Consider the following 22,669-nt stretch of genomic DNA (forward strand, 5'->3'; position numbering starts at 1 on the left):
AGCGGAATGACTGTGTTTTGGTGACTGTAATGAATTCAACCTTTAGTTCCTGGTCTTGTTTTATGCTTGACAGAACCATATCATTTGGAAATTGCAGAACAAAGCCTTCAGCCAAGTGCGAGAGCAATATGGCATGATTTAATAAAGAGCATTGCAGTGTGATTTCTTTACCCCATGTAGTGCAGCCCTAATTCAGTGTGCTTAAAGCTGGGCGTGTCTGTCAGGGCCATGTCTTTCCCACAGCATACCATGTGACCGGGGCAGACTGACAAATTCAGATCACACTGTCACTCAGGTTGATCACTCACTCATTCACTCTGTCAGTCGGTCACTCTCTCAGTCAGTCAGTCAGTCAGTCAGTCACTCACTCACTCACTCACTCACTCACTCACTCACTCACTCACTCACATGCACACACACACACACTCAGACACTCACTCACACACATGCACACACTCTCCCAGTCAGCCACTCTCCCAGTCAGTCAGGGGGAGGACTCCCGAACCGCCCACGACCCCCAGTCACTGGCTCAGTCAGGGACAAGTTTGCACAGAGCCTGAGCTCCAGATGACGTTGAGATGGCATGAATCTGCACATGGATCTGCGCTTGCTCCTACAGGTGCCACTTCATGCCCCCTCCCCCCCCCCACTCACTCCTCCTCTCTGACCTTTGACCCCCCCTCCCTGCAGCACTCCATGATCTACTTCTTCCACCACTACGAGCTGCCCGCCATCCTGCAGCAGATCCGCATCCAGGAGATCTTCCTGCAGAACCAGCAGGCCGGCCAGGGCAACCAGACCACGCTGCAGGACAACCTGAACAACAACACCAGCAGCGCGGCCCCGGCCGGCAGGCCCCTGAACGGGCAGGCCCGGGCCCCCGGCGACGGCCAGCCCCAGGGCCCCGGCGCGGCCCAGCCCCACCCCAACGGCCTGGGGGCCCCCGGCGCGGACGGGGCCGAGGCGGGCGGCGAGCTGGACTGGGTGGCGGAGACGGCGGCCATCATCACCGAGGCGCTGTCGGCCCCTCAGCTGACCGGGGCCCTGCTGGACGCTGAGAGCCTGCGGCAGGCCCGCGCCCCGGACCCCGGCATCAGCGTGGTGGCCGAGCTCCGCGTGGGCGCCGTGGTCCCCGCGGACGGCGCCGGGGCCTCCCACGCGGAGGGCGGGGGCCCCGTCCCGTCCGGCCTGGTCACCGTGGAGATCAGAGCCAGAGGCTGCACGCCGGTCCCGGCGGAGGGGGCGGGGCCCGAGGCGGAGGCCGCGCCCCCCGCCCCCGTGAGCCCCGCCCCTCCCCCGCACACAGACTCCAGGGGGCCGGCGGAGGGGGGCGCCTGCGATACGGACAGGGACACTAAGACAGAGGAGGGGGAGGACTCCCGAACCGCCCACGACCCCCAGCCCAGCCCCTCCTGAGCTCTGCCCGCCCCCCCTTCCACGCGCAGAATGATCTCCTCCCCCCTTTCTTCAACACCATGTCTTTTATGTGGACGAGAAAAAAAAAAAAAAGCAAGGGCCTTTTTGTAGATGTGGCTTAATTAATTTCTTTCAGAAGACTTGATGGGGCGGGGGTGAGGGGGGGCGCGGGGGTGTGGAAATGGGAAATGCAGGGACTCCCACCCCTACTTGCCCCCCCAACCCAGGGGAGGTGGGGCTTAAATAAGCTTTGATTTTTCTGTCCTGAGTGGGATTCTGCCACAGAGTAGAGATTCTTACTCGAGTTTTTGTTGATAACTAGCCACATGTTCAGATTGTTAATTCAGAGAGGCTGCGATGGCGTTTATTTACAGGTGATTTACATGTTTTAATCGATGATTGGACGAAAATCGGTATGTTTTCAACACGTTGGGGTGGTGTACCCAGATTGTTTGGGCTGGTATCTAGGAAGACAAAGGAGAATATTTCTAATGTGATTCTATAAAATAAAGGTGCTGACTTGTGTGCAGTTAGAGATGGCACTGTCTGTATGAAAGAAGGGCAGTTAGAAAGGCGGGAGTCGTCATGGTGACTGAGCCGGGCTGAGGGCACACACAGGCTGTTCTATCAGGCGGCCATCTTTGGACCCCCTGTCTGGAAGGACCAGTCTCCCCATTCCATCTAGTCGAAGCTATGTTGACATCAGTCAATTGCGACTGTGTATTTGTTCATCTTGTGTGCCCCTGTCTCTTAAGCCATTTTTCCAGTAATGAACGAACGGGGTGGGGGTGTGAGAGCGAGGTCAGAGCCCCGTTTCCTCTGTCACGCACCCCGGGGGCGTCAGCACGGACGTTCCCAGCCCCCCCCCCCCCCCCGGCTCGTCTGTAGCTGCAGCGGCCCTCCGGGAGAAGCACAGCTCCAGTTTCAGCTCGACCGGAGCCTATAGCCCTCGCTCCGACGCGCTCCGTGTTTCCGTGTTTCCCCCCCCCCCCCCTGCAGCCGCCTGAGTGCAGGTCCACGTTCTCCCGCCGAGTCCTCGCCACGGCGACCGGCGGAAACGCGCTCCGCCCCGGGGAGGTCCGAAAGCCCGAACGCACTCGTAGTGCATTTCAATCACAATAACGTAGTTCTGTAGACTAAACGAATATCCAAAAGCAGGAGCGGTTTCTGCTTAATGGTTCGGCTGTCGCTTCTTAAGCCCTACACTTTGCCACGTGCGGGGAACTTTAAAAAAAAATGCTTTAGCTTTCACTTGTAGCCCTCGCCACTTTGCTACGGTTAAAAAAACAGTAATTGTTCAAACAGCCGAAACTACAGCACACACTCGAGTCTGCAGTGTTGCGTGCAGTCGCCTTATGTTTGTGGAGTTTAAACGCGTAATCTCATCTTCATCTCACGGTGGCACAAGACTTAGGCCGTGCTCTGTCATGAATTTTCTAGCCTTCGAAAGAGGCGCGGGTGTCCTTTGAGACCGTGTAAAGACAAGGACAAATTTGTCTGTGTGCTGCGGAGTTGACAGAATAATATGCAACACTTGTCAACCGATACAAAATTTCCTGGGCTTGTTGGGAGCTTTTTAAACCAGTGTTTGGGTTCTCATGGAGGGGATATTGATCGCTTCAACCGGGATTGACTGATAGGGTATGGAACACGCATAAGGAAATTATTATTTGAATAATGTTTTAAACGGAGGTTTTTAGGCTTTACTTCTAAACCCCTTGACTATGCTAATAAGGCTGCTTATTTGACCCGAGACCATCAGTCTCCCCACACTGCCCATGCCACATTTGGACAGACCGAACTAGTCCCACTTTAAGAAGAGTAGCTGACAGGTCTGGGACTAACGAGTCTCCTCAGGTTTGTGTTAGAAGCGACTTCCTGGAAAGCGGAGGGTTGTTGCGATTCTCTGTAGTCAGAAAAGAGTGGTCTGAACGTGTGTGTGTGTCCCTCTCGATGCTGAACACACGAAGCGGAAACGCTGTGGGCGTTGACGGGGGGCCTGGGTGCAGACCTCCTGCACACGATGGACTGGTCGCGGTCTGCCGACCAGAGAGCTTTATTTTGAATATGCCTTATGTTTTCCGGTGAATGAAGTTGCAGGTGGCAGCCTTCTTGCAACGCGAGCTAAGAGACACAGCGGGTTTAATAGGTTCTGCTTTTTAATGGGTAAATAAAAGGTGCAGTGGTTCAGTAATGGCTATGCAATAGGCAGGATGAAGGAACAGGACCCAAGGTTCAGCAACGATGCAGGTAGTGCAAATTGTGCAATACAACAATATTCTGTTTGATTCGAGTCTAAGTTTTTTTTTTTTTTTTTCTTTTTTTTTTTTATAGAAGAGATATAACTAATACGAGTAATGAACAACCCTAACGATAAGGTTTGGAGATAAGTTGTGTGTGTTTTTTTTTTTCTGTGCCTATTCGCTGTTATGTAAGGAATCCGGATGATTGTAGCCTTGCAACAGTTGCTCTTCATTGTAGACTTATTCTTTTAGACAAATGTAAACAAGATCCTTAAAATCTCTGATGGACTAGATTTCTTATCTCATTCAAAATGTATTTAACTGTAACGTAAAAAAAAAAAAAAGAACTGCAGAAAAAAAAAAGAGAATTCCTTTGTACATATGGCCTGTGGTTGCGCGTGTGTTTCTTTGGGTGTCTGTTTGTCTGTTGATTTGTGCGTTGACGGCTCGTTAGCGTCCTGGGGGGGCTCCTGATGGCACACGTTTGTCTTGTTTTGTCACCACCGGATCGCACACAGCCGGCGAATCGGGGCTCCCCGTGCCGCACTGCTGTCGCTGGGCCACGCCCCTCAGCGACTCTGCCTCTGCGTATCGGGGAGCCGAGGAACGGAAGCGCGTTCACTGCCGTCTCCGGTTAAGGACCAACATTTCACACCCCACTGAGAAGCTCCCAGGAGCAGCCTCTGCCATCACACCGTTATTCATCCGTTGTTATTATAGACCCTCTCTCGTACGAGATATGCAAATGGAGTCATTGCGTGAATTCAGTGATTCAGAATTCGCCCAGCACCTCTATATCCTGTGCCACACTACTAGACAATGCCGGAAACCCAAAGCCAGAGGGGCTATGATGGCTCTGCTTACATTAATACCTTCCATATTTTTGTTCGCAAAAAAAAAAAAGTACAAGCAGGCTGGTTCAGATTGTAAATGGTAAATGGCAGGCCTTTATATAGCGCCTTTATCCAAAGCGCTGTACAATTGATGCTTCTCCATTCACCCATTCATACACACACTCACACACCGACGGCGATTGGCTGCCATGCAAGGCGCCGACCAGCTCGTCAGGAGCATTTGGGGGTTGGGTGTCTTGCTCAGGGACACTTCGACGCAGCCCGGGCGGGGGATCGAACCGGCAACCCTTCGACTGCCAGACGACTGCTCTTACCGCCTGTGACATGTAGAAGTGCACCACATACTCAAATTAATCTGGGGATTTCGGGAACACTGCACGACGTACACCACAGATCAGAGTTTCAGAATAATGTCTAGCCATACTTCTATTAGACTTTATTTAGGAAAAAAAATATCAGGACCTGTGAACAAGGCTAGTTCAGAGACTTACAGAAATAAATGAAGAATGAGAACACCGTAAAAAGGGCTTTAGCACCCTCTGTCCGTGTGGCTTCAGCTCCCAGCCCACCCGCTCCTCTCCGAAGGTCCCACTCCCACAGATTGTCGTTCCCATTTCTGTTCGTCCCTCGTGTCCCGTTTGAATTCCAGGCTTCGTCGTCGCCCTCTGTGAAATGGCATATCAAATTCATAAACTCTAGCAAAAGTGCAGTCGATTTGCAGCTTGGCCATTTTATGAGTCGAGAAAATCCAGGATGCTTGTTATTTTTTTTCATTTTTTATTTTTTATTTTTTTTCTTTAGCAGGTTTGGAGCGGTCGGTCATGGCTGGCTCCGGCCCCATCCCTGGGTGGACATCAGGTTTAAAGTGGAATTTATTCATTTATTTTCCTCAGAAATATTCCAGACTCCAGGCCAAACTAGAGCCTTCGGCAAGTTAGCCTGTGGCAAGAAGCCCTCGCTGGCAATCCATAACCAAACCAAACGTGTCTTAAGGAAGACCCCACAAAATGGATTCCGTGGCAGATCCACATCTGAAGCCCTGAAGATCGGTTGTTTCCAAACAAGGGGGGCGAGCCAACCACCAACCCCCCCCACCCCCGCGCCCTGCCCTCCACAACCCTCACAGAGGCCGGGAGCATCACCTCTTCTCATTGGTGTCTTTGGCAGGGAGGGAGGGGCCCGCGGGGGGCGGGGGCGCCTCGGTGACAGTCTGGGCGGCGATGGCCTTCTCCTTGGCCAGGGAGGTCTGGATCTCGGCCCTCCTGGCCAGCGCGGCCTTCAGCTGCTCGCGGATCACCTCGATCCTCTCCTGCAGCTCCTCCAGCTCGCCGTCCCGGGGCGGGGTGCAGGGGGCGGGCGCGGGGGCGGGGGCGGGGGCGGGCGCGGGGCGGGCCGCCGGCAGCACCATCCGGGCGGGCGCGGCGGCCGGACCGCCGTTCTCGCAGACGCGGCCCACCAGGCTCAGCCTCTCGCCCTCGGCCTGGCCGCCGGCCCGCGCCAGGAGCCTCCGGCTGTTGAGCGTCTCCAGGTTGAAGTGGACCCGCTTGTTGTCCTTGGGGTCGCGGGCCATCACCCCGCTGCTCTCGTTGTTCCACTTGGCCGTGGCGCCGGGCGGGGGGGGCGCGGGCGGGGGCTGCGGGGGCTGCACCTTCTGGATGTTACAGCTGCAGGAGGGGGGGACACACACCTGCTCTTAAAAGGTACAGTGCTAATGCTAACATTGCTGCAAGGTTACAGCAGCCTGGAACCTAGCACAGAGTGTACATTGGCATTCAACGGTGCTAATGCTAACATTACTACTCGTTTACAGCAGCATGGAGCCTAGCACAGAGTGTACATTGGCATTCAACAGGGCTAATGCTAACATTACTACACGTTTACAGCAGCCTGGAACCTAGCACAGAGTGTACATTGGCATTCAACAGTGCTAATGCTGACATTGCTGCAAGGTTAAAGGTACAATAGATCATTTCGGACCTATAACGGTCACGAGAGGAACTGCAGCTACAAACGCGCTCAAGCCACAACACTGTTTGTCCCTCCCCCTTCTCTGTGAATGCGCTGATGTCAAAGCCCCCCCATGCCATTGGCTGTGGCAATTAGAACCAACTTTCAACCAATGAGCTTGAATTATTGTACAGCTATACAATGTTTTGGTACAGTGTTGGTCCATCAACTGTATATGTTGAAACCCGAATTTAAGGACTATAAACACAGGCAGAGGGTGAGTCAACATGTCAGTGAGCCTTTTTCAACGACAGGAAGGGATTTACAATGGTCTCGTAAAAATGTTGTAACACAAATCTTACCCATTGTCCCTTTAACGGCTTGTGAGACAGTTGAACCGATTTGTTTTGGTAAGTAGGTCGGAATCTAGTTCTTAACAGACGCATTCAGTCTGTTTTTTTTTTTTAATTTAGTCATTGCGCATATGAGTTAAAAGCGGTTTTAATTAAGATTTCCATCACAGTGGTGCTTGAAAATGTGATTTTCATGAGGCGTCGCGGTCGGTACCTCTTCTCCGTGTTGGCCCGTTGCTTCTTCACATCCTCGTAGGTCATGTTCAAGGCTCTGTGGATTTTCTGCGGAACAAAAAAAAAAAAACGCCGACACATTCTCATTTTCGGAATCAATGCCATCTCGGAAACTGTAATTACTTTCGCTTCTCGTTAGTAATCCTCCGCTGGGAAAGGGGCTCATTTGACCTCGAGGGACTGAGCAAGATCCGAGCTGCCAAGGCTTTGAAAAGACTGCGGCCGCATTCTCGGTGCGGGGTGCAGTGGCGTGGACTGGACAGCAGATGGTGCTCTTTTCTGATTTTTTTTTATTTTTTTTTTTTAAACAGTTGTCCAGGCGACGCAGCTGGCTGAGCCAGATTTTGAGTTTGGCCAAGAGCATGGAAAAACAATGTCATGAAAATGCGCCTCACATGGAGAGTGACATGAGGAAGGCGCCCTCCTCTCGATGGTCTTGAGATCATTAGCACTATGCAAAGGAGAGGGAGAGCTCAAAATCCACTCCTAGCTGGTGTAGAGACCATTAGCACTAAGCTAAGGAGAGAACTCAAAATCCACTCCTAGCTGGTGTAGAGACCATTAGCACTAAGCTAAGGAGAGAGCTCAAAACCACTTCTAGCCGGTGTAGAGGCCATAAACCTTGAGACCATTAGTGCTAAGCTAAGGAGAGCGCATTCAATACACACTCCTAGTTGGTGAAGAGACCATTAGCCTTGAGGCCATCGGCACTAATCTAAGGAGAGTGAGAGCCCAACCCCTACTCCTGGCTGGTGTGGAGACCATTAGCCTTGAGACCATTAGCGCTAAGCTAACGAGAGCCACAGCTCTGGGAATGCTCACCTGGCTGGTGTGGAGACCGTTGGCATTGAGACCATTAGCCTCGAGAGCATCAGCGCTAAGCTAACCAGAGCATTAGCGCTAAGCTAACGAGCGCGACGGCTCACCTGGCTGGTGTGGAGATCGTTAGCATTGAGACCATTAGCCTCGAGAGCATCAGCGCTAAGCTAACCAGAGCATTAGCGCTAAGCTAACGAGCGCGACCGCTCACCTGGCTGGTGTGGAGCCAGTACTTGAACTTCTGTCTGCGGCGGATGTGTGGGAGGACGAGGCGGTAGAAGGCGTGTTCACCGACGAGAGTGAGCAGGGCCCCGGCCACGCCCACGCACAGGAGCACGAACAGGCCCGAGAAGTGGCGTATCCCCATCTGCAGGGTCTGGGGGGGAGAGAGAGGGAGGGAGGGAGAGAGACGGTAATTTTTTGTGAACCTGTGAAAAGGCCTCGGGATTTGGGTGGAGCCACTTCAAATTTGGGGCTCGGGTCTGAAAGGGTTAAGCTGTTGATTAGTCTTTATTTAACCGGGAAAAAGTCCCTTGAGATTAATAATCTTTTTTGAGCGAGACCGGGCCAAGACAACACGCCATTACCAAGTTTACAGGAGTTTGAGAAGGGGGAGAAAAAGCAGTCATTTATCCATGGCTTTGAACACGGCTAATGAGTCCTCAGACTCATTTCTCAAGGCCTTGACTGGCCCGATTGAAAGGAGAACCGCGAAAGCCCTACGGACACGGCGGCCCTCCAGGACAGAATTATCACATCAATGATCTCCAGCGATGAACACAAGCTTTCTTCTTTTAGTTTTTTTATTTATTTATTTATTTATTTTTATTAAAGAGAAGACCAAAGGTATCTCAGTGTTTCTTAAAAACAGCAGCGGTAGATGTGCTTGTGGAAGCAAAAACACCGCCACGCCTGTGGGAGATGCGTTCTGCCCCTGCTGAGATGTTCTCTGCCCTGAGTTCCCTGCTTCCGGCTGTAGGTGGCAGTGCCGATTCACGAGCAGCCTTGACACTCCAACATCCAGAACAATCTTCTTTCCCCGAGATTTGCTCTGATGGAGACGGGGAGGAAAAAAAAGATTCCTGCTGACGATAACTAATTAGAATTTTAAAAAGCATCCCCGCTAATTGAAATACAAGCCATGCTGACATCACCCGGTTGAACAGTAAAAAATATTGAGATCCTCTGGTAATTTTGTATCTGGATGAGGGCGCAGATGGTTGAACTCAGACTTGTTTCAGAATAATGAGTGGTGTGGGACTCCCGCTCGTTAAGGCACGATGGATTCCCGGGGTGGCTTGCTGATTATGATCGAGCCTTTTGGATTGTAGAATTCGCTACCTTCTGCTGGTCACTGTGTCTGTCCTGCATGTTAACGCATAGCATGCGTAGGCATTGCTGGTGCATCTCTGCAGTAACACTGGTGGGGGTCTGCAGGGATAAGCCTGGGCAAGGCTTGGTAATGCAGCTCAGACCTGGATCTACTACCTATTTGTTTTGAATTTAAATACATTTCTGTGCTCTGTTGATCTGGTCAGGTACGCTTGAGGCTGCCGAGAGGACCAGAAGGTGGGGTTTGCAGTACTTTAATAGGTTCCAATACACCAGAAAAGCTCGGAAAAGTATTTGAATCCAAAACAAATATGTATTTGACGCAGGCCTGGTGCAGACCATTCTAGTGCTTCGACTGGAAGCTGGATCCAATAGGCACAGGGGTGCTCAGCAACGGCCAATCCGCTTCAGGATTCTGTGCCAACTTCTGCTCTTAATTATTTAATTAGCGAAATAATCATTTTAATCAGACATTTGTACTGTATATGCACCAGCTACAGCTGCAGACTGCAAGCGTGTCCTGAAGACTACGCTCTGCTCAAGTACGGGAGTGAAAACCAGCATCATTTCTGGAGCTGTCAGAAGAATTAATTAACGTAAACGGTCGGAAACAAAAACCAGCTCGCAGACCGGCGGCCCTCCAGGAGCGGAGTGGTGCACCCACCGCTCAGAGTGGGAGCGACAGGAACCTTACCCCTCTCCCAACCCAAACGCCCGCCCTGCCATTTAATCCTGGACGGCTGCCAGGCCCCCCCCCCAGTCGGCGTGAGAAACAGGGCGTACTCGCTCGGGAATCCCTCATCTCATTACCCCCGGAGGTTCGGCTGACGTGTCGGCCTGTCGGCTGCCTCTAAAACCGTACACGGTCACCCCCTTTCGTTATCGGATTCTGCTTGCCCCCCGGTCCCTTGTCGACGAGTCCCACCGGCTCCGCCGCTAGGCTACATAAATTACAGGATTTTAAATGTGAACCCAAGGATCCTTTGAGACCGGGATCTCGTAAATGTATACTTTGTTTTAATTGCAATGCCAGGCGGAGGCGGTTTTATTGTTCTGTAAACTATATGTTTAGGAGGGATGAGGATATAGGTATTATCGCCCCGGATCTCCTCTTGAGTTTCTGTTTTTAATGCCCCTCCATTTTTCACTCCTCCATAAAATTGACAACTTTATCCTTTCTGCAAGTTGCTTACCAGTATATGTTGATGCGTAGTATAGACCAGGGCTACTCAACTCCACGTCCTGCGGGCCGCAGTGTCTGCTGAGATTTGCATCAACCGTGCTGGTACACCACCTGATTTCACTAATTAACTTATCTCAACAAAGCAGGTAAAGTAATGAGTGACATCAGGTGGTGTAGCGCATGGTAGGAGCAAATACCTGCAGACACTGAGGCCCGCAGGACCTGGAGTTGAGTAGTGCTGGTATAGACATTTCATGAATTTATTTTTATTTTGTATTGTGTTTGTGAGAGGTGGCACGGATGGTAGCACTGCTGCCTCACAGCAAGGAGGCTCTGGGTTCGAATTGCGGTCGGCCGGGGCCTCTCTGTGCGGAGTTTGCATGTTCTCCCCATGTTCGCGTGGGTTTCCTCCGGGTACTCTGGTTTCCTCCTACAGTCCAAAGACATGCAGGTTAGGCTGATTGGAGAGTCTAAATTGCCTGTGGGTATGAGTGTGTGAGTGAATGGTGTGTGTGCCCTGCGATGGACTGGCGACCTGTCCAGGGTGTATTCCTGCCTTTCGTCCAATGTATGCTGGGATAGGCTCCAGCCCCCCTGCAACCCTGTTCAGGATAAGGGGGTTAAGATAATGGATGGATGGATGTTTGTGAGTCCGAGGGGTATTTCGAGACATTAACTGGATAACCGCTGAGTAAAACCCAGAATAAACCCACTTGAATGTTCCAAATTTGGGAGTGTTTTGGGTTTTACTCTGTGCTGTTATCCAGGCAACTAAATCCTGCTTTAAGTAACTGTCCATCGAGTGAAAGGGGATAAATCGCCCGGAACCCAGAGCGCCCCCTGGAGACAGCCGAAGGCCACGGCCAGCATCTCGCCCTCTCTTACCCGCGTTGCCCGTTCTGCCTGTGGGAACCAGAAAACAGCTTTGCACAAAATAAACATTAGCATAGCATATATTAATTTCCCTGAAAAGAAAGAAATCGGTTGATAAGTTAGAAAGGCGGGAAATGGCAGGCGACTCTGCACAGATGGCAGGGGCCAATCATAATGGTCTCTCGCCCGCCATTCCCCCCCCCCCCCCCCCCCCCGGCGGCCGCCGCGCGGGAAATCCAGGGGGTTCGCCAGCTGCCTTATCTTCAGCGGTTGTGCTGTGAACCAAATTCAGTCCTAGCCTGTGGTCAGCACGTCGGGAGACTTCCAAAAATCCAGAAATCACTCCACAGACACGGACACGGACACGGACACGGACACGGACACGGACACGGACACGGACACGAACACGGACGCCTAAAATGGAGGCCAGGCGGTGAGAAAAGGCAGAGCCGAAATGGCAGCGTTTGATTAGATTACGGCGGCGGTTAATTAGCGGATGCGGGACCCGCCGGCCCGGGACAGTGACACGCTGCTCGGGGGCAGGAGGAGTAATGAGGTGGCGGGCAGGATTAGCCTCCGCCTTACAGCGCCCGGCCTGTGCACAAAGGAACGCGGAGGCTTTGGCGGGCCTTTAAAGCCCCGTTCTCACGGATTAGACGGGCGAGCCTCCTGAGCAGCGTGTCAGCACTCGCGGGGCGATAGGTAACGCCGGAAAGAAAAGGAGTGGAAGTGAGCAGTTCCTCGACAAAGGCTGGCAGGCTGGCAGGCTGGTGCTGTTGTTCGCTCTGCAATGGAATAGCAGCAGCAACAGAATTTTTCTGGGGTGGGTAATCCTGCCTCTATTACACAACCGAGAGTTTAGCATTATAGCATTTTCTTTTTTTTTTTTTCTTGGTCCGATTCTTACTCCTGGGTCGTTGCCTGCCCGCACAGTAGGGGGCGCTGTTCTCTGGTCTCACCTCTGTCACCGCAAAGACCCTCTTTCCGCAGGGGACCACCTTGTACCACTTGTCGTGCAGCATGTCCATGAAGCCGTCCGACTTGTAGCGGCTGATGAACTCGGACATGTTGGAGGTGAGGAGGGAGTTCTGGGGCAGGCCAATGCCGTAGCCTGGGGAAGAAAGAGGTTGACCTTCGTGAACTAAAGGAACACATTAAAGTTCACGGATAAACTCGGCTAAACTTTTTTTTAAGCCGGAAAACTAAACAAAGCCTAGGAAGAACACAAAATCAATTTATTGTACTTTGCTGTGTGAACCACTTCAGCTGCTGAAATAATTTTTTAAAACTGCAGAGTGACAAATTCTGGAGCAAGTCATTAGGCAGCAACTGAGGCATGCCATGCTGAACTTCCACACTGTAAAAGCAAATTGAGTCAGGATGATTTTTTTCTCTTTTTTTCTTTTGCAGAAGGGGCAGGAGCAAATCACTATACAATAAAATAGCAAGGCTTTACACTAATCTTATTTAAAAAAAGGAAACATGAAGCCATTAATACGACTGCTGTAAGACTTCAGACTGAACGGCTGATTTACAGTTTGATTATTCCTGTACCTACAGTGTTGATCCAATTTACTCTCTTTGAGGTTTTTAAATGAAATTGGAGTTTTACATTAAATTCAAGAAGCTCATGACGGGCATCGACAAAGAAGAAGAACGAGATGGAAGTGTAAGAATGAGCGGTTGGGGGGGAAACGAACAGTAATAACAAGGATGAAGAATGAATGTTCGGCACATCCCCTTTGTAATGGCTAGCCCTACGCTTACAACTCCCTTTGCACATTGCGCCTTCCAAGTGGGACAAATGATCAGCTTTGTTCGGCTGGGGTTAACGGCGGATGAGAGCTGATATCACCGAGATGCAATCGTCCCCGAGGAAAACCGGCATGAATCTTACTCAATCAATGTGTGTTTTTTCCACCCTTTTTTCGTCGTTCTGGCTAGCATTTGTCAGTCATCTCGCTGTCTCTAGAGCCGGCTGCTGTGACAGATGTGGGAAGCGCTCTGACATCCACGCCTTTCATCCCGAACGAGAGACGCCCGACGTCCACACACACATCACTCTCGACTACAAAGGGAGATAGGGGAGGGGGGGGCGAGGCAGAAATTCTCCTCAACACGCCCACTGCGTCGGGCTACTTCACCAGGGGACCCGTGAAACCAACTCAAGCTGGATTTCTTTCTTTTTTTAACAGACAAACAACTTCTGGTTCAGTGAAATACGCTTAATGGAGTGCATCTCAGCACTCGTAAACTCCGCTACGTCCCATAAAGCCACCTCTGCTCACAGCTTTTTCCACCGAGAACAGTTATTCTCGGTTTTGTGTCGATGAGGATGCGGAGATCGATAAAGTGGAGGGTTTTTTATTTATTTATTATTAAGACTTGCTAAATTCTCAGTGACTCCAGTCACAAAATGTGCAGAAATCTGTCAAATGCCTTTGAGCAGACACAACGCGTGGACCTGTGTTGACGCATTTGTGCAGGCTGCACTGACTGCTGTAATTCTTATGTAAAGAAATGCTAGACCTACAGTACTGTGCAAAAGTCTTAGGCACCTGTATAACATTCTGTACAGATAAGATTCTTCCAAAAATAATTAAGTGAAAGGTCCTAAATAAGCGTACTGTACATTTTACATTTCATTTGAGTAATCTGAATCAAATCAATATGTTTTGCGACCACCCTTCGGCGTTAAAACTGCGTCACTTCTCTGAGATGGCCAACGCTGTCCTGCAGTTCTATAAGACAATCAGCAGGGAGGTTGTTCCAACATGTTGCAGTCCATCTGTGTGCCACAGTTCTTCTGCAGAGTTTGGTTGGCTCCTTGCTTCTGATCTCAGGCAGCCTTGATCAAGTTTTTATGTAAAAAGTAGTCAATTGCTTACAGTAATATGTTACTTAAAAAAAAAAAATACAAAAATGTACAAAAATCCCCCACATATATATATATATATATATATATATATATATATATATATATATAATAAAGTCTAGGGTGCCTAAGCCTTGTGCACAGTACTGTATATCTCTGAGTCATGGGATCATGTCGTTCCGCACACACGTGTTGTAACAGGGGATGAGTAAATGGGTGTTGTGTTGGGGCTCAGGCAGAGGATGAAATGAATGAACAGGGGGGTATGGAAAGTATAAGTAATAAGGTATAAGACATAATTAGCGCAGGGGGGAAGATTATTTCTGAGAGGTCTAATTGAGGCAAACCCCAATTACTGTTTTACTCTTCAAGCCTGTCTAGAGGTCAGGGCGGGAAACGGTAAAAATATGACGAGGCAACCAAGCGAAAAAGATTTCCCCCCCCTCTCCCCCCATCCAGTTGTGTTTCCTCCCCCCGGAGGAATTCTGGGCTTTCGTACTGTATCTTCTAAAGGGAAACCTGTGGTTCTTTTTCAGGCTTTTGAAAAAAGAAAAAAAAGAAAAGAAAAGCTTGAATACAATGTAAATTTAGCCCTCTCTCCCCAGTATGGATGACTGAGACTTATGGAAGATATCTGCCAAAGGAATTCTTCCCTCTCAAAGCTTAACTTGCGCTGTAGCAATTCACTGGGGAGTTTAAAATATGCTAATAGAATGGGGAATGATGCTATTTTCGGTGTCTAAGAGGCAACGTAAGGCTATGCCCAGATTTGATCGGGAACGGAGAAGAAGAGACGGCGCCTTACACAAGCCCCGGCGGTGAAGGGCGGGGGTTCGGCTGAAGCTGTTACAGAGCGTGACCGTCATCACAGGTGTTCCCTTTGAAGTTAATCGACGCTGCCAGTCGCACCTTCCCCTGCCCTACCCCCACCTCATCCCAGACATGCCCTTTACACGAGAATATTATGTTTCTGACGCAGAGGTGAGGCAATTCCTGGTACTCAAGCCTCCATTTTGTGAAGGCAGTAGGCATGTCACAGCGTTGTAAAAAGCCAAAATGAGGACCTGTCCGACGGTTCCTAACACACAGAAACAATATATTAGTGCACGTTTGAGCCTGAGGTGCATAGCCTCGACTAACAGGGCTGCAGTCAACTGTCATTTTCCCAGAATCCAAAAACAACTTTATTAATGCTTTTTTTTTTTTTTGTTGTTAATACCCTGAAGAAAAATGTTAGGAACCACACGCTAATCTTATAAGCTCTTAATAGCTCCTGTACCTACAGCCGACACAGAGAGAGGTTTTTCCAAAGGTGGAGACGAGACGGCTAGGCTTGGTTTGGGGAGGTAGGAAAATCGTTTTTAAAAATTATTTTTAGCAGATGCTTTAAAACCCGGGGGCCATTTACATAGATTTTATTTTTTTATATACAATCAATTTATACAACTGGCCGTTAATACCGAAGCCGTTCAGGGTTATGAAATGACACGAGAGTCGAAACGAGTTCCCAACCACATCACCGATGATCCTACAGGGAAACTTAAACCCGAACGGCCCCCAGTCATCTGGCTCCCTCCCCGTTTTCGCTGATACGCCTGGCCAACTGAAACCCTCCCAATGCCTGGTGATGCTCGAACCAACTGTGTGGAGCTACCAGCAATAGCCTCCAGAATCATCGTCCACTGTCTGCTTACCTTCCCGACTCTAATCCGTTTCAGCGCCAACTTCTGGTCTTAATTATTTAATTGACTCAATCATATCTTATATGACGTGTATGAGTACTGGCTACAGCTGCAGACTGCAAGTGTATCCTGATGATTTTACTTTTAAGTCCAGGCATGAACCGAGGTCATTTATAGAGCTGTCGCCAAAATTAAAAACAAGGCAATCGGGAGGAACAAAAACCAGAACGCAGACCGGAGACCGGAGTTGTGCACCCCTGCTTGACAATCACTTCTGCCTCTTTTCTTTAAGACCCTGGAATGTGCTGTAGGGAGGTACACGTATAACGATCTCCTAACTCTCATTTCCTCCAAAAGAATGACCTCTTGAGCCCCTTTCCTGTCTGGCTACAGGGCCAGGCGGTTCACGGAGACTGCCCTCCTCTCCAATAGTGAAGCACTTCAATCAGCTGGAGCCCTTTTCCTTCTGCCGTCAATCGGACCGGACCCCTCTGAACTCTCTGGGGGAATCTCAGGCACAGCTCCTTAGCTGGTTGAAACCAATTTCTCTGGAAGCTCAGGGAATCCTAGGATAGTGACTTGCCTAGAACCCTTCCTACAGGTGACTCCCCGGACTACCTACAGGTGTTCCCCAAGGTTCCGTACCTGACCCCCCCTTCCCTCTTCTCCCTTCATACACAGTCCACTCCCTTCTTTCTGTCACCTCTTCTCCTTCCTTTCATGCCACTTCTGTGCTGACGGTACTCTGCTTTTCTCTCCTCTCCTCCCCTGTCTGACACTCATTCATAATAAGTTTGGGATTGCCGCAGCACACTTTGTGGTTTTATACGGTTGTTAACTCCATAAATCTATGGGTTTGTATTTTGCTTGACATAAGTTATCTCGCACTTAGTGCTTTATTGATATTGCGCCTACACTCAGTGGTCTAGGGATGTTGTTATCAAGATCTGGCCCTGCTGCACACATAACTCAGGTGGCTGCACTTCTATTCTATCGCTCCTCTGTCATTGTTACTCTGGGTACGAGCGCCCGCTAAGAGAATGTCACACAAGGTAATGCAGTCCATCTGTGGGCTGAAAAGGACCAGGAGGTTGACAGGGGGCAGACTGTAAAAAAAAAAAAACCTGCTGTAAAATCCAGCTATGCCAGCTTGACCAGCTTCAAAATCGAGCTGGTCAAGCTGGTCATAAGCTGGTCTAGCTGGGGTATGAGCTGGTCAACCAGCATGGCCAAGCTGGTCACAAAGCTGGTCTAGCTGGCTGGGTACCAGCTAGTGCTAGTAGCTTGTTTGAGCTGCCCTGAACTGGTCAGCCAGCTTCCAACGGTTTCGAAAACCTAGCGTGAACTGTTTTTTTGTCGACGGGGTCTACCTCACCTTCGATCGCAAACGGCTTTCCCACCGTCAGCAGCTTGCAGTCCGCGTCGATCGAGACCTCGTAGTCCAGGAGGGCCTTGTCCATAATGAAAGCATCGAGCTGAGGGGGATCTGTCCTTCAACACACAGGGGGAGGGGTTACAGAGGCAGCGACAAACGTGGACGCCATTCCTACAGAAATCCTACTGAAATCCATTTTCACACAAATCCAGAGTATTGAGCATTTTCACAATTGCATTTTTTTTCTGTTCCTCTGAATGGTATTGTAGACACTAGGGAAATCGTGGACAAGTCTGGCTGTTACCCATCCCGGTAAAACTACCTAAAAGTATCCAGGAGATAAATACTGTCTACTCTGGAGCAACACTCACAGATGTAAGAACTTGTGATGACCCCCTGCGTTCACTCCATTGACTTCTCATTACTTCACTGCCCCCCGCCCTCCCACATCATTTAATTACCAAAGATTAGAGGCAATTGGGAGTGATTTGAGTGGAACGCCAATACGTGCAAGCTGCTGTTTTCATGATAAAATCTTTCATACAAACTGGGAGGTCTCCGTGGCTTGTTACCAACTGTAACTATTAATTAACCTATGGTTAATAAGAGTTATGGAATAATTTCATGTCAATTTATATATATATATATATATATATATATATATATATATATATATACAAAAAAACACACACATATATACACACACACACACACACACACACACACACACTCACAGACACCATTATATACAGTATACCATTGCATTTGACTGTCAAATTTTAGCAATTTAATGGCCCGAAGACTTCACCCTTCTACAGGAGAATCCAAATATCCTTCGAGACCCCAGACAAGCACAGAGCAACTAGCAGTGGGGGAAATGCATAATTCATGTGCTGTATAACAGAAGGGGTCAGAACAGCCCTTCCCCTCCGCTCCTTGCCTTATTACAGGCCTTATTGACACAATCAAATCCTGATATATTATGGCAGGGTGTCCTAAAAGCCCCAGAATATAATAATGTGGGGTTTTTCTTTTTTTTTTCTTTCTTTATTATTCACCATTGTGCCTTGTGTATATTCTTATTTTGTTGACTCGCTGTGAATCAGCATTCCACCCTTCTCTGCCGTTGGGCTCTGCTCTGATTCCGTGACAGAGCTTTCATTGCGTCTGGCAACAAGCAGGCAGTTTTCCCCACGGAGGGAGCTCAGACAGGAGGAATCTCAGGCCCTCTGATGGGAAGATTTTTGGAGGTGCACCGCAACCTATTTTCAGTTCTCTGTCATCGCTTTCAAGTCGATCCGCAATAACAGTGGGGAAGATTGTTAACGCACCTGACAGAAGTTTGTTTCCGTGTCAACGCGTGATACTCAATATCTATTAGCAAGGCAGCCATTTCAGTTCATAATTTGGTTATTCATTTGTACAGTATCGTAGCGCAGCAGGCCGAAAACCGTTTAACATTTTTGGGTTGTGGGAAATATTTCTAATTTAACCCGGTTGCATCGAATAAAATGTTTTCCTTCTAGAATATATATATATATATTTTTTTTCAATCTGAACTTTTCATCTGAACCTATTCACGAGGTGACTGGGAAAACTGTGACTAGTTTATGAGTCAGTAAAAAGCAAGCATTGAAAGATTTCTGTGGCAGCAGCGCGCTTTGTGACTGCGATTCCCAGGCGCCGGCACTCTACATCAGCCAGGTGTGGAGAAGGACGCTGTGATCTCCTACTTGAGTGTGGAGACTCCGTCAGGGGTGGTGGGCTCGTTGAAGCGCCTCATGTACTCGTGCATCTCCGGGAAGCTCTTCTTCATGTAGTCCTCGGCGCTGCTCTCCCTGACGGTGCCGAACCGGAACCCGTGGGAGGGGTGGTGGAGCTGGAACGGGCCGGAGACAGAACCCAGGTTTAAGGAGACCAGAATGTGGGGAAATTGAATCGGGCCTCTTAGGGGGTCAGAAGGGTTTCGGTAATACAACAAGGCCCGAGCTTGAATTCAGGACTGCAATGCAAAAAAAAAAAAAAAAATACTAATTTAATTAAGTGGGGCAACATTGGCTCAGGCAGTAAGAGCGGTCGTTTGGCAGTCGGAGGGTTGCTGGTTCGATCCCACCCTGGGATGTGTCAAAGTGTCCCTGAGCAAGATGCCTAGCCCCCAAATGCTCCCAACGAGCTGGTTGGCGCCTTGCATGGCAGCCAATCGGTGTTGGGTGTGTGAGTGTGTGTATGAATGGGTGAATGAGAAGCATCAATTGTACAGCGCTTTGGATAAAGGCACGATATAAACGCTGACCATTTATTAAACGTTTCACCTTGGCGTCATGGATCCCGGAGAGCTCCTCGAAGGTCTTCTCCCCGACCATGACGGCGGCCAGGTTGGCGGTGTAGCTGGACAGCACCAGCAGGCAGAAGATGGCCCACAGGTTCATGAGGAAGCGGCCCGTCCAGCACTTGGGCGTCTTGCTGGAGACGGTGCGTCCGAACAGGATGGCGTAGCACAGGTTGAGCGCGGAGGAGTAGGAGAACACCTTCACGCGGTTGCGCCCGTGCGGCGTCATGCCGAAGGGGCTCTTCCACTCGTACAGCGTGAGGAAGAGCGCGGTGATGTGCAGGGCCACGAAGATGCCCACCCACATGCTCCAGTGCAGCGGCCACATGAAGGCGCCGATGGGCGCGGCCGTGTCCTTGCTGCGCACCAGGATGCCCAGGCTGGTGGAGAAGAAGGGGATGGTGAAGTCGATGACCTTGCTGCGGGCGGAGTTGATGCTGAAGCTGGTGACGGCCATGTCGGCCACCCCGCTCAGCAGGTCGCCCACCAGCCCCGTCCAGCGGCCGCCCTTCCACGCGCCGTACTTGCCGTCGCCCACGATGTAGAGGTCGAACTGGAAGTGCAGGTCCTCGGACAGCTTCTCCAGCAGGTCGATGCAGTAGCCGTAGCAGCACTTGCTGAAGTCGGCGGGCAGGAAGGTCAGGTTGCCCAGCGACACCTCGCGGAACAGGCGGTCCAGGAAGTCGGAGCTGTTGGTGCGCGGGTCCAGGCAGAACTGCCCCGCGGGGCAGTTGCCGTCCTCGTCCACCTCGCGGGTGAAGACGAACGGGTGCTCCACCAGCGTGACCACGCGCAGACGGCTCCCCGCCACGGGCTGTCCCGCCTGCCAGCGCCCGTCCTTCCTCCCGCCCTGGCCCTCGGCCCTCTGCCGCGGGGTCGGGCCCTGCCACAGGCCCTCCTCCTCCACCTCCAGCCGCCCGCTCTCCCAGCTGCCCACGGTCACCCAGGTGGGCTGGCCCACCGCGTCCCTCCGCAGGCTCCAGATGTGGAAGCGCTGGGAGGTCAGGACCCGCGAGAGGTTGCGCTGCACTTTCACCGGCCCCGTCAGCCCCGTGAACGATGTGTTGGACAGGAACCTGAGCGAGGGGGAAAAAACGAAAAAAATAAAAACACACGGTCAGCTTTGCGAATCCGAGCTCACCCTCTCAGGATTTGACGGAAGGGGTTTGCTCAATATGTTTCACAATTCTCTGGGGCTCGCAGTTTAACCAAAAATAGAAATAGACAATGGAGAGCCGGCGAAGGATTGCCCGCGATTTAAGGGAGCCTAATACCCACTGCATCTTGGCAGCTTGTAAAGATGTGTGACAGTGCTTCAGACAGAAGGAGATTGCCTATCTGCATGAAAGACACAATTTGCCTCAGCGCAGACTGTAACCTACAGATATTTAGATGTGAAAACCTGTCTGTAACTATGAATTTGGCAGCTGTAGTGCGTCTGCCTGTGCCTCGGGCTGTGGTGCAGACGTATGACGAGACAAGACGAATGTGCAAGGTCATAAATAAAACCATGTGATGTGTAACCATCGTTGACCTCTTTCACGAAAAATAAAACGGGGTAGAAAATCAGAAAATGTAATTTGGCCTAAACCTTTGGATCATTAATTTCATCTGTCTCTGCCTGCTGAGTACACCTCCCCCTGTTCTGTTGAATGCTATTACACTGAAAGGGTAGGTTACTCTTAATAGGACAGCAGGCAGTAATTACTTAAAAGCAACCCCCCACTTTGTTCCTCTGATGTATGCACACTCCGTCCTGCGTATTTATCCTCTGTATTGTGTACACAGTGCTGAGAATATAACTTCTCACAATTTCCTTCACATGCTAATGTTCATTTTTATGGCTAAAACAGTGTCATTCTTCTTAATAGGGAATCTTATTCCACATCTTGTAGGTGAGAAAAGACCAAAAAGAAAATGGTGAAAAGTCTTTTGGAAACACTTGAATGAGAACCCTGAGCTTGAATAAGAACAGAAAGGACTGGACTAAATTATAGTTCTGCTCAGATTCTGTGAGTTGAATGTGACTTCATCAATGGCACACTGTGATTATGCCTTTTTTTTAGTATTGATCCCTTCTCTGGCCATAATTTGCCTGTCTCATTAAAAGGAAAGTCTGACGTTAGAAAAGTGTTTTTAATGCCTCTCTAATGCTTCTGGAGACACATGAGTGAGTGCCATTTCCACACAGAAGCAGTCTTCTTCAAATACCAGGGAGAAACATCGCCTGTCTTTTCCCATAACACCATATGGAAGTACAATCTCGCATTTACTCACAAACTCTATTTCCTCACAAATGTTGAAGTAAATAGAAGTTAGCACAAATTTCCTGCCTTGGGAGTGGAATTGAAGTCATTTTCTCAAAGGAGATCTGCTCTCAAATGATAAGACAATTTACTAGTGGTAACATTAAATGCTCCTCTGTTTTTTTTTGTTTTGTTTTTTTCAAAACCAATATAAAAGAGCACTGCAGACACCGTTTGACTTTTGTGACCGTTGAATGTACAGGAGCTCAATTACTGTGCAGTGTGGCTGCTGGTATTTTTACATTAATCACATCGTGAATAGAACTGAACTGAAAGGACACGTTGAGGACTGTTTCATGTTTCTTTCGAAGGGAAGACTCAAACTACAGGGACGGTTTGCTTACACGGTAGAGCTGAGGGGTACTGTGTGTGCTGTGTGTTTCTTTGATAAGACTCATTCTTCCCGGTGGGGAACCAACTAAGTGGAACTCATGAATAAAGCTGAAAGCACCCAAGTGCGTTTTGTATTCTGCTTACTGTATACATTTGTAAACTGCACAGCTTTTTTCAAATATCAAAAAGGGGCTCTTATCACTAGCACAGGGGGTAAAACCCTGTGGACAGATTATTGAATATTTTCCCATAAAAACATTTCAGAAATCTGTGTGTGGTAACCGGGGGATGATCAAAATAATGATCTATACTTAAGAGACACCCACAGCTGTTTGATTCAAAGAAAAATATTCTCTTGCCTTTCCGCTTTCATTAATAAGTAGGCCTATACATTTTTTAAAAAGTTATACATTTTTAAAAATGGACCCCCGGGAAGGTTCATAGTGTGTGATTATTACATGCTATACCAATGGATTTACATTTACGGACATATCCAACCAGGCACATGGTGTTTC

General features: G+C 49.6%; 2 protein-coding genes across 3 annotated transcripts in view; one reads left to right on the top strand and one right to left on the bottom strand.

The window, feature by feature from the left end:
* tmem259 (transmembrane protein 259) overlaps positions 1-4,043 on the top strand; it is a 20,709-nt gene extending 16,666 nt beyond the window's left edge. For both annotated transcript variants that reach the window (XM_061240608.1, XM_061240609.1), the window contains exon 11: positions 691-4,043. In XM_061240608.1, coding sequence (XP_061096592.1) covers positions 691-1,416 — 726 coding nt within the window. In that variant the 3' untranslated portion in view covers positions 1,417-4,043. The remainder of the gene's footprint in view (positions 1-690) is intronic.
* Positions 4,044-4,109: 66 nt separating this feature from the next.
* The window catches only part of grin3bb (glutamate receptor, ionotropic, N-methyl-D-aspartate 3Bb), a 72,892-nt gene continuing 54,332 nt past the window's right edge, over positions 4,110-22,669 (bottom strand). The window contains exons 3-11 of the mRNA XM_061237752.1: positions 19,499-20,591; positions 18,920-19,065; positions 17,187-17,302; positions 12,214-12,365; positions 8,078-8,242; positions 7,028-7,095; positions 5,729-6,177; positions 5,087-5,155; positions 4,110-4,243 (exon numbers count right to left, since the gene is read on the bottom strand). Coding sequence (XP_061093736.1) covers positions 4,110-4,243; positions 5,087-5,155; positions 5,729-6,177; positions 7,028-7,095; positions 8,078-8,242; positions 12,214-12,365; positions 17,187-17,302; positions 18,920-19,065; positions 19,499-20,591 — 2,392 coding nt within the window. The remainder of the gene's footprint in view (positions 4,244-5,086; positions 5,156-5,728; positions 6,178-7,027; positions 7,096-8,077; positions 8,243-12,213; positions 12,366-17,186; positions 17,303-18,919; positions 19,066-19,498; positions 20,592-22,669) is intronic.

Source organism: Conger conger, chromosome 4, assembly GCF_963514075.1.
Source record: "Conger conger chromosome 4, fConCon1.1, whole genome shotgun sequence".
Taxonomy (NCBI): domain Eukaryota; kingdom Metazoa; phylum Chordata; class Actinopteri; order Anguilliformes; family Congridae; genus Conger; species Conger conger.